Here is a 24,749-nt window from a genome sequence, read left to right as displayed (position 1 = left end):
CTAGCATTTTTCTAACCAGTGATATTTTTCCAGGGTTTCCAATAGCGGTCAGTCCCCTGGACATGGGTCCTGTCTAATGTCACCGTCAACCCTGAAATAAATACCAACAGGAAAGGATTAACTGTGGCCAGCACAAATTGATTTAAGTCTTCTAAAAGAAATTACCCCACTCCAAACTGAAATATATCCTACTAACTGCAGAGCTCTACTGCATTACTACCAGTGCAACCCACAAGCCGGTATAGAATGAATGTTTTTCTCTGCACAATTTTTATTTTGTGTTCCCAATGGAGCATCAAACTGGGAAGGAAGGAGTATAGCTGACAAATCATTCCAGTGAAAAACCAAATGCAGGATTAATATACTGGAAAGCAAGTTCTTATCAATACATTAATGCATTCGTTTACCCTTCTGGCTACTGTTCCAGTAAGCTGAAACAACCTCCCTCCCCAATGACTCATTCCCTATTAATATTTAGGAAGGTGGCTAAAGTGGAGGTATTCAAAAGCACTTTTAATGTTTACATGTTGTCACTGGAAGATGCTATGTCAATATCATCCTGAAAATTAAGACATTACCCTATGATTTTTATCCTGTGTTTTATCTGTTTTATACTGTACACTGCCAGGAATCTATATGGAGTATCAATACATCAAGTAAGTATGGAGGTCTGAACAAAAAAGCTGCATTTACAAAGGTTAATGTGTAGTAAAAAAGCTCCAGGAAACACTAGGAAAAAGAGTGTAGTATTCACTGACCTTGTATTTGTGATAAAAACCTAACTTTAAAAAAAAAAAAACATGGCCTTTTCATTTCTTCCCAGCTTTGTAGCAGCAATGGCCAGAAGAGGAATTTGTATTTTCTTCTGTTTAACCAAATAATGTGTTCCATGTGTACACACACATTTTCTCACCAGGGACTAATCAGGATATATACATCTGCACTGCCCATCTCTGTTTGTGTCAGATGTCTAATTAGGATAGATCCATGGGAGTTGCCTCTGGATACAAATTTCTGTTCTTCCTTCATATTGTATCTGTTTAGCTTTCAATATGTATGTGCATCAAAAAGCATAGGCCAAGTGGCAAACATGCTGCCCTAGGTCATGTGATCAAGAGAGAAGGGAGGGGTTTAGAATAGAGAGGAGTGATGGAATGCTGAACCATTGCCAATCCACCCCTCCCAAATGGGTGAATTGAGGTGTTTTTTTTTCTTGCAGCCATTTTCTAAATCAATATTTTTTATTTCTTTTTTCAGCTTCTACCTACCTACATCAAATATGGTCATATTATGTTCTGTTTAAGAGAATTATCCTTCTGACAGACGGATAGCCATCATTTTGAGGCCTTTTAGGAAATGACTTTCTAATATGCCATTGGGTTGGAAAGAACAAAAGGAAAGCATTTGATGTACATTTTTCTCTTGGGCATTCCACTTTCGTTTTCCTTTCCTTAAAAAAAATTAAAAATAATGTTAAGCAAAAGGTATCCTGTGAAATTCCAGTGTATTTTCTCACAAAGGAAACACTGAATATGCCAGAGGAAAAACAAGCAACTGATTAAGCCAGATCAATTTCTCTTTAAAATTGGTACAATGCCATGCAATGCCTAGTTGGAAAGATTTTCTATGCCTGCAGCATAGTAATCAAGTGCCAATCAATTCCCCTCTCTGCCAATTTTGAAACAGCAAATGAAGTCTCCCCTGTCCTTGATTCCCTTTCTATCTCACTTACTCCCTTCTAGTTGAATTTGTCCTCGTTGAGGGCAGCGATGCCACACCCTTGTCTCCAGAGTACAAGTTTGTGGAGGCCTGCAGACTGGTTTGATCACAGTCCCTGAGTTTTACTGCTGTCCAATCATTTAATGGACAAACTGTTCTAAGATCAGAGCTTTGCTGGAGAACAAAATGCAAATTAACATTAATCAGTGAGGCAGACTATAATTTGCATTCTATGCCCAAAATTAAAATTCAAGGCAGTAATAACATTTTAAGACAATATATTATAAAAATAGGCGGCAAATGATTCTCTGATTTGGGGTTTATTATTGATGGATTAAAATCTGCTTTTATTCAAACTGATTCTTTTAGTTTTCTCTCGATAGCAAGATGTGCAAGATGGGTTGTGCAGGAAACCCGAAACAAGGTTCTTTAAAAATCTTTATAATTCAGTTGACTTAGTGCCAAAAAAGTAGGCACATAACAACATTGCTCTAGCTTCTGAGAGTCCTTCAACTTCGCCAGCATAGTTTCATAGCTCTGAGAACAAAAAGCTTACCTTTTCATCATAAAATAGAAGAAAAATGAACATTTTTCAGACGTTCTGTACTGTTTTTTACAGTACTGAAGTTCAAACCTGACCTGTTGAATGTGTTCTATATGTTAAGGTTTTTTTAATGAGACCATTTTTAATGTTTTGCATAGTTTGATGAATGTTCTACATGCGTTGTTTGCAGTATTTTAGCTTCATATTAAGAAAATTTGAGGGGGAAAGGCTAACTATATATTTTATAAAAATGACGTCTTTTTTCTGTAGAGATTTGCTAAGAAATGGCATCTATGGAAACAGCACTATAAAATTGATGTTAAGTGAGAGTAATTGTCATTTTGATTTACAAAATGCATATTCTACATTGGAATGTAGCATCACAGCTCTTTTTTCAGCTGCATAGATTGAATGTAACCTTTTGAAGCACTGACAGCCAGATAAAATACTCACCAGATCTGCTGCATGCTCAACAAATATTCTGTTTCCAAATTTTATCTTCTGCATCACCTCAGATGGAACGTCACTCCTCAATTTTGGCAGCTGCTCAATCAATTGCTGCAGACGTTTATTAGGAAAAACATCTTCTGTGCAAATGTAAACTGCACCTGTAATGAAGGCCAAGCCATCTGAAATTACTGGCTTCTCTTTGTGGCAGTCGGCTGGAACACACACAACACACACACACTGGGAAGGGATAATAATTTCCTTTTTTAAAAATTTGTTTATATGGCAACCCATTTCATAACTGCAACTGTGGGTGGCTAACAAAATAAAAACTCAGTAAAAGCAAAATAATACCAATAGCAAAACCCAGTATAAATACAGAATGTTTGTTGAGGACAACAATATGCAATGTAGTGAAAACCACACACTGCCTTAGCTTCATGACCTCCATCCCAGGAAAACAGTCACATTTTTAAGGGTACCTGGAATACCAGCAGTGTCTTGCTGGATCCTAGGAATTATCGTGTCCCAAACAGCAAGCACTGCAACCAAAAATGCCCATTTCCAAAACTGCAGTGGATACTAGTACAGATATTCATCAACAGTTCATTTAGCAACCGTTTGAAGTTACAATGGCACTGATAAAAGTGACTTATGACCGTTTTTCACACGACCATTGGAACATCATCCCCACAGTCATGTAATCAAAATTCAGATGTTTGGCAACTGACTCATGACAACTGGGATCATGTGATTACCTGTTGAAACCTTCTGACAAGCAAAGTCAATGGGGAAGCCAGATTCACTTAACAACTGTGTTGCTAATTTAACAACCACAACAATTCACTTAACAATTCACTTCATGAAGGGGCGTGAAAGGGTCAAAAATCACAAATATCTCGTTTAGCAATAGAAATTTTGGGCTCAATTATGGTTTTAAATTGAAGACTATCTGTTGGAACATTTACAACTTCTGGAGGCAAGTTGTTCCACTGATGAATTGTTCTAACTGTCAGGAAATTTCTCCTTAGTTCTAAGTTGCTTCTCTCCTTGATTAGTTTCCACCCGTTGCTGCTGCGTCTACCCTCAGGTGCTTTGGAGAATAGCTTGACTCCCTCTTCTTTGTGGCAACCACTGAGATATCGGAACACTGCTATCATGTCACCCCTAGTCCTTCTTTTAATAATGCTAACATTGTAAACTGCTCAGAGAATGCTGTAAAGCACTACACATTATATAAGCCTAAATGCTAATAATCATAATGCAATAGTATGCAACACTGCAGGGAGTGAAGAATTCTTCTCAAAATCATTAAAAGAGATGAAAAGAGCATATTTCTTACCAGATTCTAGTCCACCATATCTGTATGGATACTGTACAGAAAGACATAGCTGCAAAGCAATCTGAGTCTTCCCAGCAGAGCTTTCACCAGCAATTTCAGTAATTCCTGTATGGGGAATTCCACCTCGGAGCAAACCATCTAGAACTGGGCAGCCCAGACTCAGCTTCTGGCCTTGAGAAGTGCTGGGAGCTTTGTTTTGAAATAGCTGGAGTGCTAAAACAATTTGAGAGCAGGTTTATTTAATACATTTGTATGTCATTTTCAATGTAATTATCCTGAAGTGGTTCACAAAATAAAGGCATGGAGGCTCTTAATCAGCTGATTCAGAAATCCTCAGCAAGCATTCAGTTAAGACATCCAGCAAAAGCACAGCGTTCTATTTTGGTAGCAGAAAAAGAATATAAGGTGGAAAGGGAATAAAAGAGGTTCTCAAAATTAGAAAAGAAAAAAGGTGCCTTATTACCATTTTATGACATAAACACATCAAATTTTGCAGCAAGTTAAAGGATTCAATTAGATTTTAACAAAAATCTGGAAGATCAAATCCCACTATACCTTCAATTTACAGGTTTATAGTAATTAATAATTTTTTAAATTGATTGTTTAGAAAAAAGCTAGTTGAAGACTTACCTGTAAAAACAGAGTTTTTTCTCAAAGTACAAGAAATTGTTCTTAGTAGATATTGTACATCTGTCTTGGATAGCTTTGTTAATCTTTGCAGATCTGCTCCCGAAAGATGGAAAATGTCTTTAATTGATGTTATATTTGCTGAAATAAGAAAATTGACTCTATAACCAACATAGATCTATTTATTTTATTTGAAAAGTGAGAATATTACAGGGCATAGACATGTTATTACTTTATTCTCTTGCTGTGGAATCCTATATCATATACCTTAGTATGCCCTGTTCAACTCAATGCAACTTACTTTTAAGTAGACATGAACAGCATGGCACCATTAATACAGAGATTTGTTTTTATGCAAGTACTTTTTTCTAAAGCTAAATTGTGAAACTATAATTATTCACTGTTGCTCAACTATTCAGAACATCCCTTACCACTGGGATTCATGCATTCATTTATATTTCTAAACAGCAGGTGAAAGCAAGGCTAAGAAAATTCCATCGATGATCAGTTATAGACACACTCACAGATGATTATTCAGAAGTGAGTCCAATATGGCTTTTTCTTAAAAATTTCAAATTATAACCTTAGCTTCTTTTCAGATCTGGATATACCCAATCTTATCACAATCAGCATTTACCCACTTGCAACTGTACTCTATACAATCCCTTAGTCAAATGCAGCAAGGCAGTTTTCTTACACAATAAATATATAAAAATGATAAGAGGGGTGACATATAATATGAAAACAAGGATTTGTAATGTACCTTTTTTAATAGCTGCAATCACTCTAGGGTTCATGTCAAACTTATCCCAGTCCATTTCTTCACAAATGCAGAGCCACACAATATTAAGTAACATAGAGGAAGAAAACTGAGTAAGATACAGCTTTAGAAAGATGCTAACAGAAAGACTTGAAATAGTTTTTCACATCAGTCTTGCTCCTTGATCTCAGTATTATTTTTCCAATTTTTCTTCAATGCTTTTATGTTACTAGTGTTATATACTGATTTGCAATTGGTAGGCTCCTTGGCTTGTTTTAGTTACTTTCAGGTTACATAGCATGTGAAAAAATATCTGTGGTTCACACGTAAACTGCATGACACAATGGTACTTAGGTGGAAAATATAAGGATATATGAGATTGGCCAAGACATGTTGAATGTTGAAAGTGGATGCAAGTGCTATTTTACAATCATCACACAGAATAAGGTCCCACGAATAAGGGGCTTCCCTGCTCTATTCTTCTGGAATCAAACAGCCTAGCCTGTTAGACATCGAGTAAGACATGCATGCGAAGAATATGAATGAAGCTTTTATTCTGAAAGTGAACAAAAAATTATGACAGTTCACTGAAAAATAAAGCTTCCACTTCTATAGGTAAAAATAAAGAAATTTTAATAAATGGAAAAAAAATTATTATTGAACTCTTTTGTTACCTATGTTTACTTCTTCATAGGATCTTTGTCATTATAGTTCCAGTCAAACACATATGTGATTATAGACTCAAAATTCAAAACTAGCTTGAAAAAAATGCAAATATTGAAAGCTAAACAGAGTTCTCAAAAACGGGCAGTCGGACAAAAGTCTCCCAACTCAAACTCCACCGACAGAAGCCTATTAAGCAAGAATCACTTTTAAACGATCTCCTACCTTCAGCAAACGATCGTAGCCTTAGAAAAGAGAAAGGCGCTATCAGCCTAAACCGCGGAAAGCGTGGGCCAATCACAGAATGCTGGAAAGAATTAATAGCCAATCAGAAACCCTCGCTCGTCATCAAGATCACGGCTTCTTTTCAATGTAAAAGGCGCATGCGGCGTTATGCTCTAGTCCCTGCGCGCACGCGTGCGAGACTCCTCTCTCTTTCTCCCCTTTTCACTTTCCATTTGGCCTGACATGCCTTGAAGGGGATTGGCTGAGATGGATATATCAATGGGGGGGAGGGGGGAGTCGGCCCACCATTGTAATGTTGAAAACAACAGCCCCGCTGCCCCCCCTCCCCGAAGAGAAACGCTTCTCAACGTTTCATTGGCCCGGAGAGACGTCTACCTTTAGTGAATCTGATGGCGATTGGATAGCTGTGGCGGGGCGGTGGCTTCGGATTGGGTGGCTGGGGTGGATCGATGGTTCGGGCGCGTCGCCGTGTGGCGGCGGCTGTGGTACGAGTTCTGAGGTGAAAATGTCGGGGCGCGAGGCCCCTGAAGGCAAAAAGTTGATTCGCTCCCCTAGTGGGCTCCGGATGGTCCCCGAAAGCCGGGCTACGCAGAGCCCTTTCGGATTGGAAGAGCCACCGTGGGTGCCGGATAAGGAGGTAACGGTGGTAGGGCGGCTCAGGTCTGGACCCTCATTCAGCGTTATTTTTCCTCCCTCCTTCCAGTCTCTGCCGCCCTCCGCCAAAGCCTGTCGCTTCGGTCCCTATTCCTGTGGAGACTGTTGGACCGTGGAACAGCAGAGGCCTTCGCGGAACTTCAGTGGTGCTCTCCGCCTCATCTCCCCACCCCCGTTTTTTTTTTTAAACATTCAGGTCTTTTCCCCTCGCGGGAGTTTTCCCCTCCCCCCCCCACCTGGAATGAAGGTCCCGCTGCGACGTTCAAAGCTCGCCCTGAATTCAGGCGTTGGATCGATTCTTCTAACGTGCTGCCTTAAAATCGCCCTCCAAGTACACCATCAGAACAGCTCGCTTAAAAACGGGGCTAGAACTTGATGTGCTGTTCTTCGGTTCGCCAGCAGGGGGTGTCTGAGTAGAAAACAATGGTGGCTTGATTAGAGGGGTCCTTATTTATTATTATCAGTGCTTTGATTGGCAGCCACCCGAAATTGGTTGTAACATGAGCGGCTATAGAGAAATAAAGTAGTGAAATTCTGTTGAAAATATTGGAGATAATTGAAAGAATTGTCTTAGAAAAATAAGGTTTACTTTCAATAATAGCTAATGGGTTAAGTATGTGTTTTGTGAAAGAAACTAGTTTGGGTGAGGGAATTGAAGGGAGAAGTATTCTGCTCATTTATGGAATTCCCATTCATGGAAACATTAAGGAAACTGATCACATAGCTAAAGAGACCTGGGAAACAAATCATGGCTTGGAAAGAAAAACTGAGGTGATGGTGGAAGCTGCAGGATCTTAAGAGGTAGAAATGGCAGAGTTAACTACTACTGAAACAAAAAAGAAAGATGTAAATGTGCTCAGCAGTTTTTCTACCATACACCAGAATTGACAACAGATATATAATAAATCATTCTTTGCAAATGCTAGGTTGACACAATAAAAATAAACAAATCCTTAGCTAAATTAAATGTGTTGTATGTATTTTATCAAATACTCATGAAAAATCATGAATTATCAAAAAGTTTCAACAACATTGCAAACAATGCCAGTTCTAGGATGTTTGTTAAATGATGTCAGAAATAGATATTTGTCTAGAAAGTAGGTTGAAGCCTGTTGGAGTTTAGAATGTTGTCCAAGAACAATAGGATAAAGTACATTTCACAGCAGCCCTACATACTTCATATTCCATGAATCATGAAAAATATTGGCAGTATATATTGTTCTTATGTGGATGAAGAAAACTGTGTGATTGAGATTCTTGTAAAATACAAGACTTCATAACAATATATGTGAACGATAACATTCTGTAGTAATCTCTGTTTCTTCAGGGCTACCTCCCCTTTCCCTGTATAATATATTTTTATGCTAAATATAAATTGGTGTTTTTTATCCTTTTAAGTAAAATTATATTTCAAGCACTGTCTGGAAAATATATAGCATAAAGGTGAAGAAAATCATGTGGTCAGAATAGGTTGTTAAAAGTTCATTGGAAGAAATGATAACATTTGAGATTGATTTCAAGCAGTTTTAAATCTGGAGTTTAGATGTGATCTCGGAAAGATGTCCTTAGCTGGGTCATACTAATTGTGCTTGAATCAACTACAGATGATCTTGTATTTTTTCTTTTAGTAGGAAAATATTATGGTACAGAAAATGATCTCTGTAGAAGTATTTTATGAAGCTTATTCATGTAAACCAATGAGGCTCTTTAGAATTGTGTCACATAATATGCCATGTATTCTTTTAGTCTTTGGCTGAAACAGTCAAACTTAAATATCTTTGTATTATTATTTTATAGTGTCCTAGATGTATGCAGTGCAATACAAAGTTTGACTTCATAACCAGAAAGGTAAGAGTTTGGATGCAAGTTTATTGTAGAGCATTCTCCTGAAAGCAATGTCCTTGCTATAGTCAGTCACTATTGAGTAGAATGTTCTGCATACCAAATGAATGTGTTATAACTGTAGCATTTAGGATAGGGGTTGTTTATATTGAAAAAAAAAAATTAGTGTAGCTTGTACTGAACATACTTAATAGTGAAATCAAATTTTCTTTGTTTTTTTCTATCTTTTTGGAATTGATTGTGAACACTTTTAAATTTTTCAGTAGATGGATTTATTTATTTTTTTCATCTTCTACAGCTGCATATCTCAACCAGTAACTGGACAGCTTAATGATTCTAAAAATATAAAAACTTAAAACATTTAAAAATATTTAAAACCTTAGAAACATCCAAAATAAATATATACAGCAGCCAAGATAATGAAACAATTAACAGGAAATCCAAAAAAATGGGGCCCTTAACATATTCAGAGTTCCAGGCTTAGTTTCAGCTGGATTTCACCTTCAAAATGTGTATCATTTGCTTTTAAGTATAATCAAAGCCAGAATTACAAAGCTCGCTATATATGATTATTGTATGCTACACATGCATACTTTCTTTTTTACATTGTTATCCTGGAGGCAATTACGGCTCATTCTCTAATTAGATTTCTTTTTAGTCAGTCCATGCAGGCAATGCACATTACAGTTGAAAACTACATATTGTGCATATGCTTTTTGATGCTGCAAATTTGCTGTGTTCACATTCAGGTTGTATTTAATTTCGATTTCTTGAATAAACCAGCTGGCCAGGTTATACTTATGTTTAACTTGAATTAAAAGTCTTAACATACATATTTTTAGGCCTAAATGAAATAAATCCAAAGTTTGCATGTTGTATGGATTTAGCTGTTTTGCTTTACAAATATATGATTATACAAATTATGTATTTATATTATATCAATTATATGCTTCACAATTTCTCAAATAATGTATTGATTTCTTGTGTAGCAACTTCATTGAGTTTTTGATAGGCAATTACAGTGGCAAAAATTGTTTCAGAACTGTAGATATAAGGATGCAGTACTGCATAGGGCTGCCAAAATAAAAATCTGGATGACAATTAGATGGTATAGTAGCTCTACTACTATCTAGCATTCATTCAAGAGTATTGCAATATTTGGTAGCCCAAATATTTCTCAACACAAAAGATGTTTGTTTGACAAACATAATTTGGATAGGTAGTTTATTTCATATAGTGAAGGAAACATTTGGCTTCATCAAATGTTATTTTCACATTGTATGTGATAGCCTAACCATGGACTATTGAAAAAACCCATAGTTGTCTAATTCATAGAGTATATTAAACCTTATATTAGTAGAATTTTTACAATTCTTTAAGGATAAGATATAATTTGTTTGCGACTTTGTATGTTATATGAATACTTCCAGAATTTATGTATGTATGTGTATATATGTATCCTGTTTTCCCCAAAATAAGACATTCCCTGATAATAAGCCCAGTCGGGCTTTTGAGCGCATGGCAATAAGGCAAAGCGCTTATTTCAGGGTTCAAAAAAATATAAGACAGGGTCTTATTTTTGGGGAAACACGGTATGTATGTATCTCCCTCCCTCCCTCCCTTATTAAACACTGTTTATATTTTCTAAATATGTAACTTTTAGCTCAGTTGGTACTTAAGCATTAATTGTGGTTTGCTGATAGTTATTTATACTTATATTTCTACACCACCCATGTCACCTAAATTACTCTGGGCATTAGATATTTGAAGCTTGCTGAATGCTTGTTTTTTTAGACCAGAGAAAAGAAAACGCTGCTTATTGTACTCTGCACTTTCATTGACCGATTGCTAGACTTCCATGGAAACTAAAGAAGTAGTACAATGTGATCTGCAAAGATAGCTTTCTCTAGTACATGAGACTTAATTCAGACATTTTTCTCAATTTGTTTTTGTTTTTGCAAAGTGTTTTTTTAACCTGGCATATCAGGATTTTATCCTCTTTATACTCCTTGTAATTCCACTGCAGTATTTATTTCTCTTCTGCCTGATAAAATTTGCAATAGAGCAGAATCAAATACTTTAAACATAATGATTCAATTTTGGTTAATCTCTCTTTCTCCCCTATTCCAGCATCACTGCAGGAGATGTGGAAAGTGTTTTTGTGATAAATGCTGCAGCAAGAAAGTGCCTCTGCCTCGTATGTACTTTGTTGATCCCGTACGCCAGTGTGCTGAATGTGCTCTCATTTCTCAGAAAGAAATGGAGTTCTATGACAGGCAACTCAAAGTGCTTATGAATGGTACGTATCGAATATAGATTCTTATTTGATTTGCTAAAAGACAATATATAAGAATTTGTTTTGGGTGATATGCTTAATAGTAGTAATAAATACATGACATAAAACAGGATTGTGACATTTGAATCAAAAATTACACTTTGCCATTAAGTGGTATATTGAGGGCAGTAATGGATAGTAGAAGGCAGAAACTATATTGTTAAATTTGAGTAATATCAGCACAAGTTTAGTCATATATTAACTTTCCCTTTAGTTATTACACTTCAATAACAATATTTGCTGGTCTTAGGGAAATTTGCATAAATTTTGGAGCTTCAGCTTGGGTTTTTTTTTTGGTATAAATACATCTTTGGATTCAAGAATGAAAAATGGTAAACCTCTGTCTCATTATAATAGAAATAATCTGGATATGCCCATTTTTTTCTTTTTCCTCTTAGCAACAGAAGTTCTGAGAAAGGTTAATGAACATTAACTCTGTATAGTAAGATTGAGAATTGCACTTTTAAGCTTGTTTTAATTATATTGTATTTTTAAAAATGTATTTTTAATTCTTTTTCTTCCATTCCTGGAATTTTGAGGTGCTACATTCTTCGTAACTCCAGGGACATCAGAAAAAACAGAAATGATGGTTTGTCGACTTTCCAACAACCAGAGGTAAGAAATGTGCTGTGTTTGCTAGTAGGAATTGAATCATTTGTAATCTTTTTCTGAAAAATATTATCTTTGCTACATACGGTATTTTGTGCACTATAAGACGCACTCCCCCCCCCCAAAAAAGTGGGTAGAAATGTTTGTGTGTCTTATAGAGTGAATATTGCGGTGGGAGGGGGTTTGGTGTGGCCGAGGAATGCTGGAGCCTTCGCTGCCGAGCAGCTGATTGGAGGCAGCGAATGGTGGCAGCAGTGACAGACAGTGGCAAACACTGCCGCCGTACCAACCCCCCTCCCCCGCTGCAATACCACCAATCAGCTGTTCTAGGCTGTGGGGATCGCCACTGCCGATTGCGGCGGAAGTAGGCGACAAACCCCGCCACCTAGAACAGCTGATCGGTGGTATTCCAGGAGGCCGATCAAACCCGCCGATCAGCTGCTTGGCAGCGAAGGCTCCAGTGTTACCTGCCGGCAGCGGCAGCTCAACTCAGTTGACTGGTGGTGGGCGCAACGGAGCAGAGCCCTGACGAGCCACGTGCTGGGGCTGTGATAATGTATTGAAGCTGACCAGGCTGTTTGACGCTAGCCAGATGAATACCAGATGGATGCTGGGAGGCAGAGGCAGGTTTTTTCCCCCTTGTTTTCCTCCTCTAAAGCTAATGGTCTGGTGTGTCTTATAGTGCAAAAAATACAGTATTTTGTTTTAACATTTTGAAGAATTACCTCTCCAGCATCCCAGCTGTTATTTCCAAAGTGTTATCTGAGCAATATTGCTATGACTTGCTCTTAGCAGAAAATTGATACTTTTTCAGTTTCCATTTTTGAAGGTTTTGGCTGTGGTTGTATGTATTACTTTTTGTTTTTCTTATTAATAAGTAGTCTAGTATAACTTATTATTTTTTTGGTATTGATGATTGTATAAGCATGATCTTATTGGAGGAATACATTTTAATATTTCAGAAAGATAGCTAATGACCAATATTTTTCAACACATATCAACAAGAGATTAATCTCCTTTAGTGAGTTAGGAAAATCAATACCTTTCTTTATTTTATAAAGCTTTAAGGAGGTAATTATTTTGACACCTGGTACTTTGTTTATAAGTATAGAAGTGTTGACAAAATCTGGGAGAAGATTTTCTTGGATGGCTTTTCCCATGTTAGAATTACTTTCAAAAATTTTGTTTGAGAGTGAATAATCAATATATTTTTGGAAACTATTTTAGTATATTACTTTTTTTTAACAATAAAACACTTCACTTATTGTGAAGTGATACCACAAAGCACAGGTACTACCAATAATGAGTAAATAAACTTTTAACAAATGTAATGTCTTGTAATTATGTAAATGATTGTTTTATTTTCTAGTATGGGACTTAGTAATGTAAGACTTAATATAAATGAAAGGAACATTCTTTCTTTGTGCAGGTATCTATTTTTGGATGGAGAAAGCCATTATGAAATAGAAATTTCACATATCTCCACAGTTCAAATTCTTACTGAAGGATTTACTCCTGGAGGTAATTTTGTTATTAAGCATAAATAGTAAGTAGAAACCTGTAGCTAGGATCACTGGGTTTTGCCTTTCATAGTTTAAGCCTTCCAGATTGTAGTGTTTCTGTGACTGAAACCATAATTTACACAGAATTCCTCTATCAGTATCTCTATTCCAGGCTAAACAACAATACATTGCAATTGCATCTCTCTTTCCTGCCTGGTTCTTTCTTACTATCTGTACAAATTTCCTTTTGCTTTTTCATTGCTTCTCGTTGGTTTCTTTCTATTGCCATTTTTTAATTTTGCCTTTCAAATGTCTACCTATTTATCCTGCTTTCTTTACCTAGTGTGTTTCTTGTCAAATCTTCCTAGGATTAATTAATGTTAACTTCTTGGGATATTTTCTTAGATTGATTCTTAATGGCAAACATTATATTTGTCTCTTTTTTTCTGGGATACATATCTTATCTGAAATATAGGGTAAAAATCAGGATGGTATAGTAGTTAAACTGCTGAACCAGGATTAGATGGTCCTGCTTCAAATATGTCTCAGCAAGAGAAGTTATTTGGGTGTCCTGGGGCCGGTCACTCTCTTAGCCCAACCTACCACATCGGATGATTGTTGTGGAGGAGAAAATGGAAAAAAAGATTTGTGAACCTGTAGAACATGTTCATACAATCAAATAAATAAGTAAAAAATGGGAACTGACTGCCTTTCTTCAGGAATCATTTTAATATTGTGAAGGAGAGGGGTTGGTTATTTAGATGGTTCAATAGTTCAGAAACATCCAGTCTGAGAATTTTGTGATATCATGAACTTACAATTGTTAACACAATAGTGAGCAATTACAGGGCCACACAGTACACATAGTCCGTAGGAATTTTTTTCTTAAGAATGTGATTGCTTAGACACCTCTCTTTTAATTCAGTTTAGAATGTTAGTAGAGTTTGCACTTTCAGATTAATGTAATACCTACATATGCTAATGAACAAGATTTTCTATGTGATTAAGTATAATTATTACATGCATATATCACATTTGTACACAATGAAAGTATTGTTGAATAAATATATTAACTGTCAGATACTTCTTGATTGTTATCATAGTGGAGCTTGCAAATATTTATTTATTTTATTTTATTTGTTAACTACCATCTCTCTCAGGGGCTCTGGGCGGTGTACAGTATAATCAATAAAATTTTAACAAACAGAATTAATTTAAAATTAAAAACTTTTAAAATTATTAAAAAATTATAAAATTTCAGAAAAATTCCAAGATGGGGCTTAGCAGTTGTTATTATAGGTGGGGGAAGTTCTCAAGGGGCCAGCCAGCCACACAGTTGTATGGACCTCTGTGTCTCCCGTGTAAGGCTGGATAGCCAAGTTTTGACCCCTTTGAGGAAGGCCAAGAGATTGGGGGCTTTACTCGCCTCTGAAGGCAGCATGTTCCACAGTATAGGGCAGCGGCAGAGAAGGCCCTCCTGCTAGACCCCCTCAGTCGAAATTCTTTGACTGATGGGGTCTACAGCGTACTTTCCTTGAATGAGTGGGATGGGCTGATGTAATGGGATGAAGCTTGGCCCTATGCCATGTAGGGTTTTATAGGTGATGATCAACACCAAGGATTGGACCAGGAAGCAAGCTGGTACCTAATGCAGTTTGTGGAGCAAAAGTGGTATATGTGCCTTTCTTTGGGCACCCGGTATGGTTTGCACAGCCACATTCTGCACCTTTGAAGCTTCCAGATTCTTTTCAAGGGTAGCCCCATGCAGAGTGGGTTGCAATAGTCCAATTGGGAAATGACCAAAGCATGAGTAATCGAGTGGAGGGCCTCCCTCTCCAGGAAGGAGCATAACTGTTGCACAATGCAGCAGGAGCCATGAGTCCAAAAGATTCCCCAAGTTACATACTGGGACTGTCTGGGATAGTGCAACCTCATCCAAGACCAAAGATGATAAACTCCTGGATACAGAGGGGCCCACTCACAGCCATCCCTTCTTATCAGGGTTCAGTTGAAGTCTGTTGTTCCTCATCCAGACCCCCACAGCCTCCAGACACCACAAAAGGACGTCCACTATGTCACTCACTTCACCTGGATATCATCAGCATATTGGTGATACCTGTCCAAAAGAACCTCAAGCCTGAAAACAAATTGAGTACATTACCTTTATGAAGTTTATAAGCATAGCTTTTCATAAAAGCATTAGAGTTTTCCCCTTGTACTTTTTAGGTTTTGTTGCTGATTCTACTTCAGAAATCTTTATTGTTTGAAACAAAATGCAATGTTTATTTACCTGAAGTGAGCTTGCTTATAATAGGTATGAGACTTTAAACTTCCAATTTACTTGGGTTTCTTTATATTTTTCTGGATATAATAAAACATTTATTTTAGGGAATAGCTTCTGCCACAGATGTAAGCATGTAATTAGGGCTTGTTTCTCACTTCATTAAGCTAGCAAAAAAGGTTGATAGCGGCTGTATTTGCAATGTCACAAACTTACAAGTATTCCACAAGAAACTCAGTCCTTGTTTCATTCCAAACCTTATTTTTAATGTCTAATTATATTTTTTTCCAAAAAAAAAAAATACAGGATATTTGCAATATAGAAAAGGAGAAAACTACTGGCTTGATAATTAAGATAGAAATAAATATTAATTCAAAATAAACTCATAAAACAAGAAACATGATGGGGAGTGTCATGCAAATCAGATACTCTGAATTATTTTTGGAATGTTTAGGAATTACTTTTAGCTGGTACAGTAGGATGACTTCCTAAAGATGTGACTGGTAATTAAATCAGTGTATAAAACCTGTTGTGTTCAACAACTTAGAATCATTGAGAGTCTGGTACTATGCATAATAATTGTTTGTAGAATGTAATTTAAAAATATTTCTATTTTGTACATTTTAAAATAATATGAACAAATATGAAATATGAACAAATATTAAGCCAGTCCTTTATTAAAGCACATCGTTTTAAGAAAATTTTGGATTGCAAGTAGCTTGTTTTTTATTTTTCCTTAACATTGTGTTAGCCACAAAAGTAACTACTATATAAATTATTTCATTAATGCCAGTTCTGAAAAATACAAGTTTTTGCTAACTTTTAAACCATTAAAACTAGATTACATAAAAAGAATTCAGAAAAAAAAGAATAGTAAAATTTGAGACCAATGTTTCAAGTATTCTGTCACTGGATTAGATTGCATTCATATCCATTTCTTGTCTGTAGCTTTCTGTATATTTTCCCAAATGACTTGATCCTATCTGTTTAATTTTTATGGCTATAAATTGAATCTTCATTTTAAACCTTCTGTATTTCTTTTTATTAACATTTCTCTTCATTGCTTGCCTGCTTCCTTGATGTAGAAAACGACATTCATACTTACACCTGCCTCTTGGAAAGTGAACACATTATGGAAGGTCAGCACTGGAACTCATTACTCCTAAGCATGCTTTTTGTATTATTTCTTCAGTATGTGAGGCCTAGTGCAGATACAGGTTTTTTTTGTGGGAATTTTTCCTTAGTGGCTGAACTTCAGATCCATTCAGATCCATTCAATGGCCAACTAGCATTCCCCAGGCTACATCTAACCACTGTTCCTTTTTTTCCCCCCTCTTTGTCTGACAGCTAGTCTTGTGCTACAAAATATTAAGCATTTACACATTAAAAGAAGTTGTGTTAGGCTGAAATATTAACAATAAAAACTACCTTGGTATTTTTTTTATTGGAATAGGTCAGAGGCGCGTTGCTTTTCTCTAAAATTAGGTGTGTATTTACTTATTTGGGTCCAGTGAAGAGATCTATTTGTCATGAATGAAACTGCCAGAGGTGTTTTGTGAGTAGGGGTTGAGTAGTTTCTGTTTAAGTGAGAAAAAGAGATGTGATCATTTCATAATTCTAGGTGAGATGGGAAAAGGCTTGTAAAAAGGAAAAGCCTTTCACTGGATGAATATCATAAATCCAATAGGAGATGGTTTCAACTTTGCTCCCCTCCCCCAGCAAAGATGTGAAACTATTTTGGCCAAGGACCTGACTTGATGTTGGAAAAAAAGGAAAGGATCTGGATTAGAAAGACACTAAAAGTTATATTTGATATTCATTTAAAGTAAGTTTAAAATGATACAATGTGGGAAAGATGTAATACATTGCTTAGCACAGCCGCAAACAGATGTATACCCTATATTTCTACAGAATTGCACATAATAAATCTGAGGAAATAGGCTATGACCTCACTCTGGAAGTGGCAGAACTTACTATTGTTTCTGGTTGCTTCATTACCTTTCCTGATTCATATGTCACATTGAGAAACCTGTAATACCTCTGTTTGCAACTCTACAGTCATCTATGGTCACTTCCCTTGCATGCATCACTCCGAGGATGGAGTTGGGTAGGTGATAGCTTTGAACAGATGAATTAAAATGATAGTTTTCAGACAGTGGCCACAATTAATTACCTGAGGCAAAGGATTCGTTCTGCCTTACCAAAAGATCAGTCTGATTACATCAGTTTGAACACAGTGTATAAAGTGATGTAGGAGTTGATTTGTATTTTCAGCCTTTTTAGTATCTACATTAAACTTAAAATGTAACATAGCTTCATACTGTTTAAATAATTGGACTGTTAAACTGTTCAGATTCAGTTTCAAAGGGTGATTCAGATTTCTTGAGGGAGCAAACATAGTTATCTATAATTTTTAAAACAGCCATGTCTTTCCCATGACTGCAGGGGTGAAATGCTACCAGTTCGGGCCGGTTTGCTGAACCAGTAGTAAAAAAAATGTAAAAAAAAGTTCCGACGATCAGCTGAGCAACTAAGTATATAGGTAGTTAAAAAATGCTTTAAAAAGGTTTTTTAAAAAGGTTCCCAAGATCACACCTGTGCCGTGCGATCGTCGGAAGCTTTTTTTTTTACTTTTTCAAAGCATTTTTTTACTACCAGTTCTGGCAAATAGGTAGTTAAAAAATGCTTTAAAAAAGTAAAAAAAAAAAAGTTCCGACGATCACGCAGCACAGCTGTGATTGTCAGAACCTTTTTTTAACTTTTGTAAACATTTTTTACTACCTATTCGCCCGAACCGATAGTAAAAAATGCTTTAAAAAAGTTAAAAAATAGGTTCCCAAGATTGCGCGCCACAGCTGATTCCTTGCCTCCCGTTCTACTTACCTTACCAAGCCGCCTTTTGGCATGTATTGCACATGCGCGTGCAGTGCACATTTGGTGTGGACACATGTACACACACAGCGTGTGCTTGGTGTGCATGCACAGCCAGCAAACCGGTAGCAAACCGGTTCAGATTTTACCACTGCATGACTGCTTTCTGTAGTTGCCAAGTGGACCTAGAAAAATATGCATCTGCTTTGAAGAGCTTCAGAAAACATACTCAGTTTATGTCTTACACATGCTGAAATTACTATTTTGGAATGAAATCCAAAGTATTGCACATACTTCAGAAAACAAACAGCCTTGATACTAGATCGGTTTTCAGTGATAGTCATTTTTAAAAAATATTTTTGTCTACTCAGGATTATTTTAGCATGTTGATTCTTTTTAATCAAACAAAACTGAAAAGAACATCATGTTAGTTTTGCCTATTATTGAATCACCTATATGCTGTTTAAACTATTAAATCACAGTTTAGGTATCCCAGAAAGCTAACTTAACTATGGTTCACATAATATCACATTTAAAATTTAATTATTATAATTAAATGGCGACCATCGTAACTTTGAATTTGGGTCATAAGTAGCTTCCCAGTAGGTCCACTGTAACTTCGAAAAATTGCTAAGCAACCAGTTCTAAGTCAACCTGTATTCTTTCCAACACAATAGAATATTGGGAATAAATTATATAGATAGACTTGAGAACAGGATAACAAAATGGGACTAAATTTGATATAGGAGGAATTGCAAAAAAAAAGATTGAATTTAACAGTATCAGGCAGAAGCTTCAGAGAGAAAAAAAATCCAGACAAAAAAATCTACCAATGCTTCCCTAAGAGAGGCAGTTGGGCAGAAGGTTGACATTACGTTTTCAATCATGTGATCTAAAACAACTGTTTTAAAGTGTTGGAAAGAATTCAAGAAGCCATCTTCTGTGTGTGCTTTGTTATTCTCAAATCAGCAGTTTCTGCATTTGTGTAACAGTACAAATACAAGGATTTAGAACTATGTTTGATTTTTTTTTTCTACTAAAAAGGAATAAATAGGGACTTGGCCTTTGTGATAGGATTTCTTCAACATTTCTAATGTCATAAACAGGTGTAGATTTTTTAAAAAACTAATTGTAGTTTTAATTGGGGTTTTCAAGTCAACTCTCAACCACCAATCTAACAAGAAAAAAATATTCAAAATACATGTCAACTTGTAATGGAGGAGATGCGTACAAGTATTTGTTGTTGAAGTAGTATTGAATTTGGGATGTAATCATAAAGGTGGCCTGACTTAAATATTATGACCATGTTTTAGTTCAGTTCAGTTCAGTTTAATATTGTAAATAAATCTGTATTTTGCAGAATCCCCATATTGAAAAATGTTTAGAATAATTTCTGTATTGTTTATGTTACGAATTATTTTACGCTGCTCCATGTTTTTTCCATTGTTGCAAGCTATTTAAGGTTTGCGTCTTCTACATTGTGACTTTTTACTAATAATTCAAGGGCATAGTTTTGTTCTATTTGAGCATACATCATCCAAAAATTGCTTGTATAATGTACATTCTCCTTGAATATGATGCCTTTAAAAACACTAGTTCTGTTAGACATCTGTCTTATAACCTCAAAGCTATCCAGTCTGAATACTTGCTCGGCCATAGGTGTTTTGCATGTGCCTTTCTCCATATTATTATTTCTTGGTGTGACTGTATAACTTAGAGTTTAATACATTACTCAGTATTCTTTCCAGTATTTATCAGTGATTGGGGCTAGAAAGAGATGATGGGTTAACTAGCCACCATTGTAAAGATAAAGCTGTATTTGCTTTGCAGTGTAAATCTGTGGATTACATCTAATGCCACTTGAGTAAACTTCCACTTGCACAATGGGACTTCCTCTTGTTCTCCTTTTTCTAGGTCTGGTTCAGAATTTTACTCACAGTTTGGATTGCATTTTGGGATGTGTAATTTTTCTGGTGATAGAATCCATTCTGTCAAAAAAACAGCTATGGTTTGGTACAGCCCTTTGTATTTGTAACAAATATTTTCCCCTTATTTTTTTCCCCTTAGGAGGCAATACTCGTGCTACAGGTATGCTGCTTCAATACAAAGTACCAGGATCAGATGAATTAAAACAGATTAAATTTGCTGCTGGTGAAGATTTCAGTTCCAATAAAAAGCTATCAGCTACCTGGCTAGCAGCAATGCATAAGGTAACTAAAGCAATTGTTAATTAAATTACGCCTTAAACACCTTTAGGAGTACTTTTACATAAACCTAATCTACTGTTCAGTTATCAACATCCAAGATGCCAATAGGAAATTGGCAAGAAACACGGTATTAGCAACAGTTTTTTCCACCAGGGGGAATCCACTGAAAGTTCAGAGTCAAAATCTGCAAGATGGCAGGTATACCATTATAATCAAAACCATGTCTTTTTAAAAAGAGAGTGGTGTTTAGCTACTACAGACTATTAGTCATATACTAACTTGAGGTAGTCTTCGACTTATGACGGTAAGAGAAACCAGAATTTCTATTGTTAAGTGATGCAGTCAAAACATATGACTGCATCATTTAATATGGCAATGTTTGCCATCCTGCTTGCCATTGTTAACCTAATCCCATGGTAATTAGGCACTTCTAGCTGCTGTAAAATGTCCCAGTACCCCACTCCCAGAATCATGTGACCATATTTTGGGCATTTGGCAACTGGTTTGCCTTGGTGGCTAGTTGCAGTGACTTGTGATCATCTGACCATGATTTGCATTTTTTTTCTCCATCAACTGCTGTTTAGCTTAATGACTTGCAAAAAATGTAAAAAGATGGTCTAGTCCCGACCTGCAACTGCAGTGACTAAAACTGAAATTATGGTTCCAATTATGGTAGCGTTGAGGACTATTTGTATTATGGCCATAAGTGTTGGCCTAAGTGTTTGTGTACAGATTTTCATATAGACTCATAATTCTTTTATCTTTTGAAATTCTAGAAAATTTTCCATTTACCATTTGATGAATCAGAATATTAACATTTAGCATATCTTGCTTTGCGTTTTTCTTTTATTATAGCAATATGAATGCATTAAGAAATAATTCAGCCCTACTGCTGAATTGCATGTGCAATTCCAATAGTTTCTAACAATGACAATTCATATGTTTTCCTTTTTTGTCATCTTACAGGCAGCAAAACTTCTTTATGAATCTCGGGATCAATAGGTAGTTTTTTGGAATTGAGGGGAAAAGATCAACTCTAAAAATAAGCTTCTTACTACTTGCTATTTACACATGGTATAGGGATTCTCCCTTCCTCCTTTCCTATGTTAAATGTGGTTCATCATGTGAGCACTGGCCAATTATAATGTGAGTATTTGGACCTATAAGTATTCACTTATTTAGTGTGCAATATGTATACAGTTTATTAATGCTTTAAATAGAGCTCTGCATCTATGACTTTATTTTGTTAAATCTTATCTGCACTTAATATGTAAAATGAAGTGTGACCTGCACTATTGCTAAATATATAGCACAACTTTTATAATACAAATTATGTAATTCACTTAAAACCAATCCTCAATGTTCCAGAAAAAAGTTCTTCAGAAATGTGGATCTCAGGTTTTCCCCACATATATCCGAATGATCTATCAAATCCGCCTTAGGTATTATTTTATATAGAATCACCCTTTCTTCTGGTGAGGGGTTTGTATCATGAGATCAAAGCTTTTTTTGTTGTAAAGTTAAGATTTACCAAATACTACAAATAGTGCTGTATAAATTGGCCTTTTTGAATGAAACTGTCAGCAAAATTGTTTTTGAGATTTTATAGACATGTTTGTGATAATTTGAGATTTGGCTAATAAAATCTTATCAAATACTATGTAAGCTTGTCTGATGTAACACTATTGAGAATTCATTTAACTAATATGTTGATTGGTGTTGTCAATTTAAACTTGGTATGAAATCAAGTACAAATTAAGCAGGAAAAAAAGTAAAAAATAAATACAAATACAGAAAGTTTCTAAAGAATTCCATTTGAAGATTTGATTTAAGCACATCATTTCTAAGGGCGTGCAGAGAATATATAATAGTATAGCACATGTAAGATGTGTTGTATATATAAAAACTTTATAAATGACTTTCAGAAAAAGCATACATGTTAATAAAACAAACACCCAAAACATCAACAATATCTTAGTAGTAGTTTATTGTGCACACTGGATTAGCAGTGTATTGCAGGCTTTTAACTTTTAATTTCATTTAGCAAATATTCTTTTACAATACCCTTTCACTTCTCATCACACAATATATACAATTGATGCTAAACAATAATAAAAGCAAGTCACAGCACTGCATGAATGGTTATAAATTATGCACAATGTGTAATGAATAAAGCCAATTGGTCTAGAGTTTACTGGCAAAAAAACAAGCATGGTTACAACATAATGGGAAGTTCAAAATAGACTTCTGTATATAAAACCATGTACAATTAGTATTCCAGTGAAGTGCTTTTTTGCTTGAAAGTAGATATTGGGTTTATTGCATATCTCACCCTGGCAAGCAGGGTCACTAGAATCACAGATACTATTTCAGTCCAAAAAGCGAACTATCTTTCCTTTCTCAGCCTCAATCTATTGAACCAACTTGTCTTTTTATTCAACCTTTTAATCAGCTTCCTACGCTCACAAATAAAATTTAAAAGTCCTTAAATTGAATCTTCTAGCTTTTATAGCCTATCTCTTACCATTTCCAACTATTGCACTTTTCTTTCATAAGACATACAAGTTCCTTAAGCCAGCATTGTCTAGGAAATAGAAATCGGGATGTGTTTGAGGAATGGTAATAGAATATTGGGAAGATCAATTTGTACTGTAAGCAGAATATCAAGAAGAAACATCAAAGTGAAGGAACAAGTGCAGTTTTTAGAAGTGTGCAAAATCCATTCAGCATAAATGCTTCTCTGTCCTGTCAGAAACACCTTTTATATCAGCAGATTGTTCATTACTCCCAGTTGTCAACTCTTCTAAGATCTTTAAGGATTTACACATTAAACTTAACATTCAATTGAATATTTTAATTGTAAAGTTCTTGACATAACAGGGTAGCTACAGTGAACTATGACAGTAGACAGCGTATCTGCATTTTACAATTTAACATCTAGCACTTTTAATTCAATTGGCAAAAAATACTGTAGACTGTTTGAGTACCTCTTTCAATGATTGGCAGATTAATATGGAGCAGACCTCACTTACAAACTGCAGATCGAAAATCTCAAATGCTGTCTATCATATTAAACAAGAGCACCATTTAAAACAAGAATAGCTTTAATTTGTGGTGAAATGTAATTGCAAATGTCTCCAGTGTATACTTTCCATCTTCCAGTTCCCAGAAAAAAATATTGACAAATCAAGTGATTCAGGCAAGTGTTCGCTGTCTTGGTTTTATCCTTGGGTATAACTGCAATAACATGAAATTGGAAGTAAACTTTAAAGTGCAAAAGAATGATGGACATGTAAGGACAAAGTTGTAACATTTCTAGAATTTTGAAGCATTGTAAAAAAAAAAAGGGTGTGCAATGAAAAATACTTCTTGGCTTTTTTACAGAAATAAAATAACTTGTTACTATATAAAGTGTAATTATATACTGTATATCTTGGTACCGTAGGACAATCATTAATTTATCAATTGAATTTTTACTTTAGAATGTTTCAAATGTCACTGTAAGTCACTATATATCTAAAGAATGCTGTTCTTGTCAGGTTTGCCTGATATCAGAAAGAACACCAAACAGTGCAGTGAAATAAAGGTATGGGTTCTGGCTTTTGTACAAAAAGCACTAATTTTCATAAAAGGTATAGAATACCCATTTTCCCATGTTGAAACTTCTATTCATAGTCATTTTCTGAATTTAAAGTTCAATCAATATTAGCAGTTTTTACTTCTAATCATTTCTCCAAACCCCTGAAAATAAGGTTATCTACTTGCAACTTAGATATTCAAGTGATCATTAGTGAATTCACACAGACTCTATACCCATGCAGAGCTCGGATCAAAACTTTCGAGAGCTTTAATGAATTTTGGCATGAGTCTTGCTCCCACATACACCTGCATAATTCTTGCTAAATGCTTTTTCTAGGATCACCACAGAAACTTCTGGAGCAAACCATGGGCCTTATTTTTCTCTTCTTTTTGTCCTGCCATAGTATGACAGCTGACTTCTTTTTTCAAAGCCCTTTGTCAGGGACAAAAAAATCCCTGCTTTTTGAAAAGTGGCCAAACAGCTTATAAACAAAAAAAGCCATCTGCAGCTAAACCTGCAA

General features: G+C 35.7%; 3 protein-coding genes across 16 annotated transcripts in view; 1 reads left to right on the top strand and 2 right to left on the bottom strand.

Annotated features, from left to right (window-relative positions):
* XRCC3 (X-ray repair cross complementing 3) overlaps positions 1–6,413 on the bottom strand; it is a 38,309-nt gene extending 31,896 nt beyond the window's left edge. The window contains exons 1-5 of one of the 3 annotated variants that reach the window (XM_034418553.3): positions 6,328–6,413; positions 5,443–5,499; positions 4,683–4,820; positions 4,053–4,265; positions 2,717–2,871 (exon numbers count right to left, since the gene is read on the bottom strand). In XM_034418553.3, the coding sequence (XP_034274444.2) occupies positions 2,717–2,871; positions 4,053–4,265; positions 4,683–4,820; positions 5,443–5,497 (561 nt within the window). In that variant the 5' untranslated portion in view covers positions 5,498–5,499; positions 6,328–6,413. Of the gene's footprint in view, positions 1–2,716; positions 2,872–4,052; positions 4,266–4,682; positions 4,821–5,442; positions 5,560–6,327 lie in introns of those variants that run through there. The other 2 variants (XM_060687307.2, XM_034418552.3) reach the window with 2 other exon arrangements.
* Positions 6,414–6,501: 88 nt separating this feature from the next.
* Positions 6,502–22,309, top strand: ZFYVE21 (zinc finger FYVE-type containing 21). Of its 2 annotated transcripts, XM_034418554.3 has the most exons (8): positions 6,615–6,985; positions 8,800–8,850; positions 10,975–11,143; positions 11,719–11,794; positions 13,218–13,309; positions 16,657–16,710; positions 20,510–20,652; positions 21,616–22,309. In XM_034418554.3, the coding sequence occupies exons 1-8, from the start codon at positions 6,641–6,643 to the stop codon at positions 21,649–21,651; spliced, it is 966 nt and encodes a 321-aa protein (XP_034274445.2). In that variant the 5' UTR covers positions 6,615–6,640; the 3' UTR covers positions 21,652–22,309. The 2 variants fall into 2 exon arrangements, with proteins under 2 accessions (XP_034274446.2, XP_034274445.2); XM_034418555.3 differs by lacking the exon at positions 16,657–16,710 and having other exon boundaries at positions 6,502–6,985.
* Positions 22,310–22,619: 310 nt separating this feature from the next.
* The window catches only part of PPP1R13B (protein phosphatase 1 regulatory subunit 13B), a 54,662-nt gene continuing 52,532 nt past the window's right edge, over positions 22,620–24,749 (bottom strand). For all 11 annotated transcript variants that reach the window (XM_087871923.1, XM_034418549.3, XM_087871914.1 and 8 more), the window contains one exon: positions 22,620–23,886. In XM_087871923.1, the coding sequence (XP_087728049.1) occupies positions 23,845–23,886 (42 nt within the window). In that variant the 3' untranslated portion in view covers positions 22,620–23,844. The remainder of the gene's footprint in view (positions 23,887–24,749) is intronic.

This window comes from Pantherophis guttatus, chromosome 1 (genome assembly GCF_059756535.1).
Source record: "Pantherophis guttatus breed Tessera chromosome 1, ASM5975653v1, whole genome shotgun sequence".
NCBI lineage: Eukaryota > Metazoa > Chordata > Lepidosauria > Squamata > Colubridae > Pantherophis > Pantherophis guttatus.
Note: the sequence above shows the minus strand (reverse complement) of the source record. Positions and strands in the feature narration are given on the sequence as shown.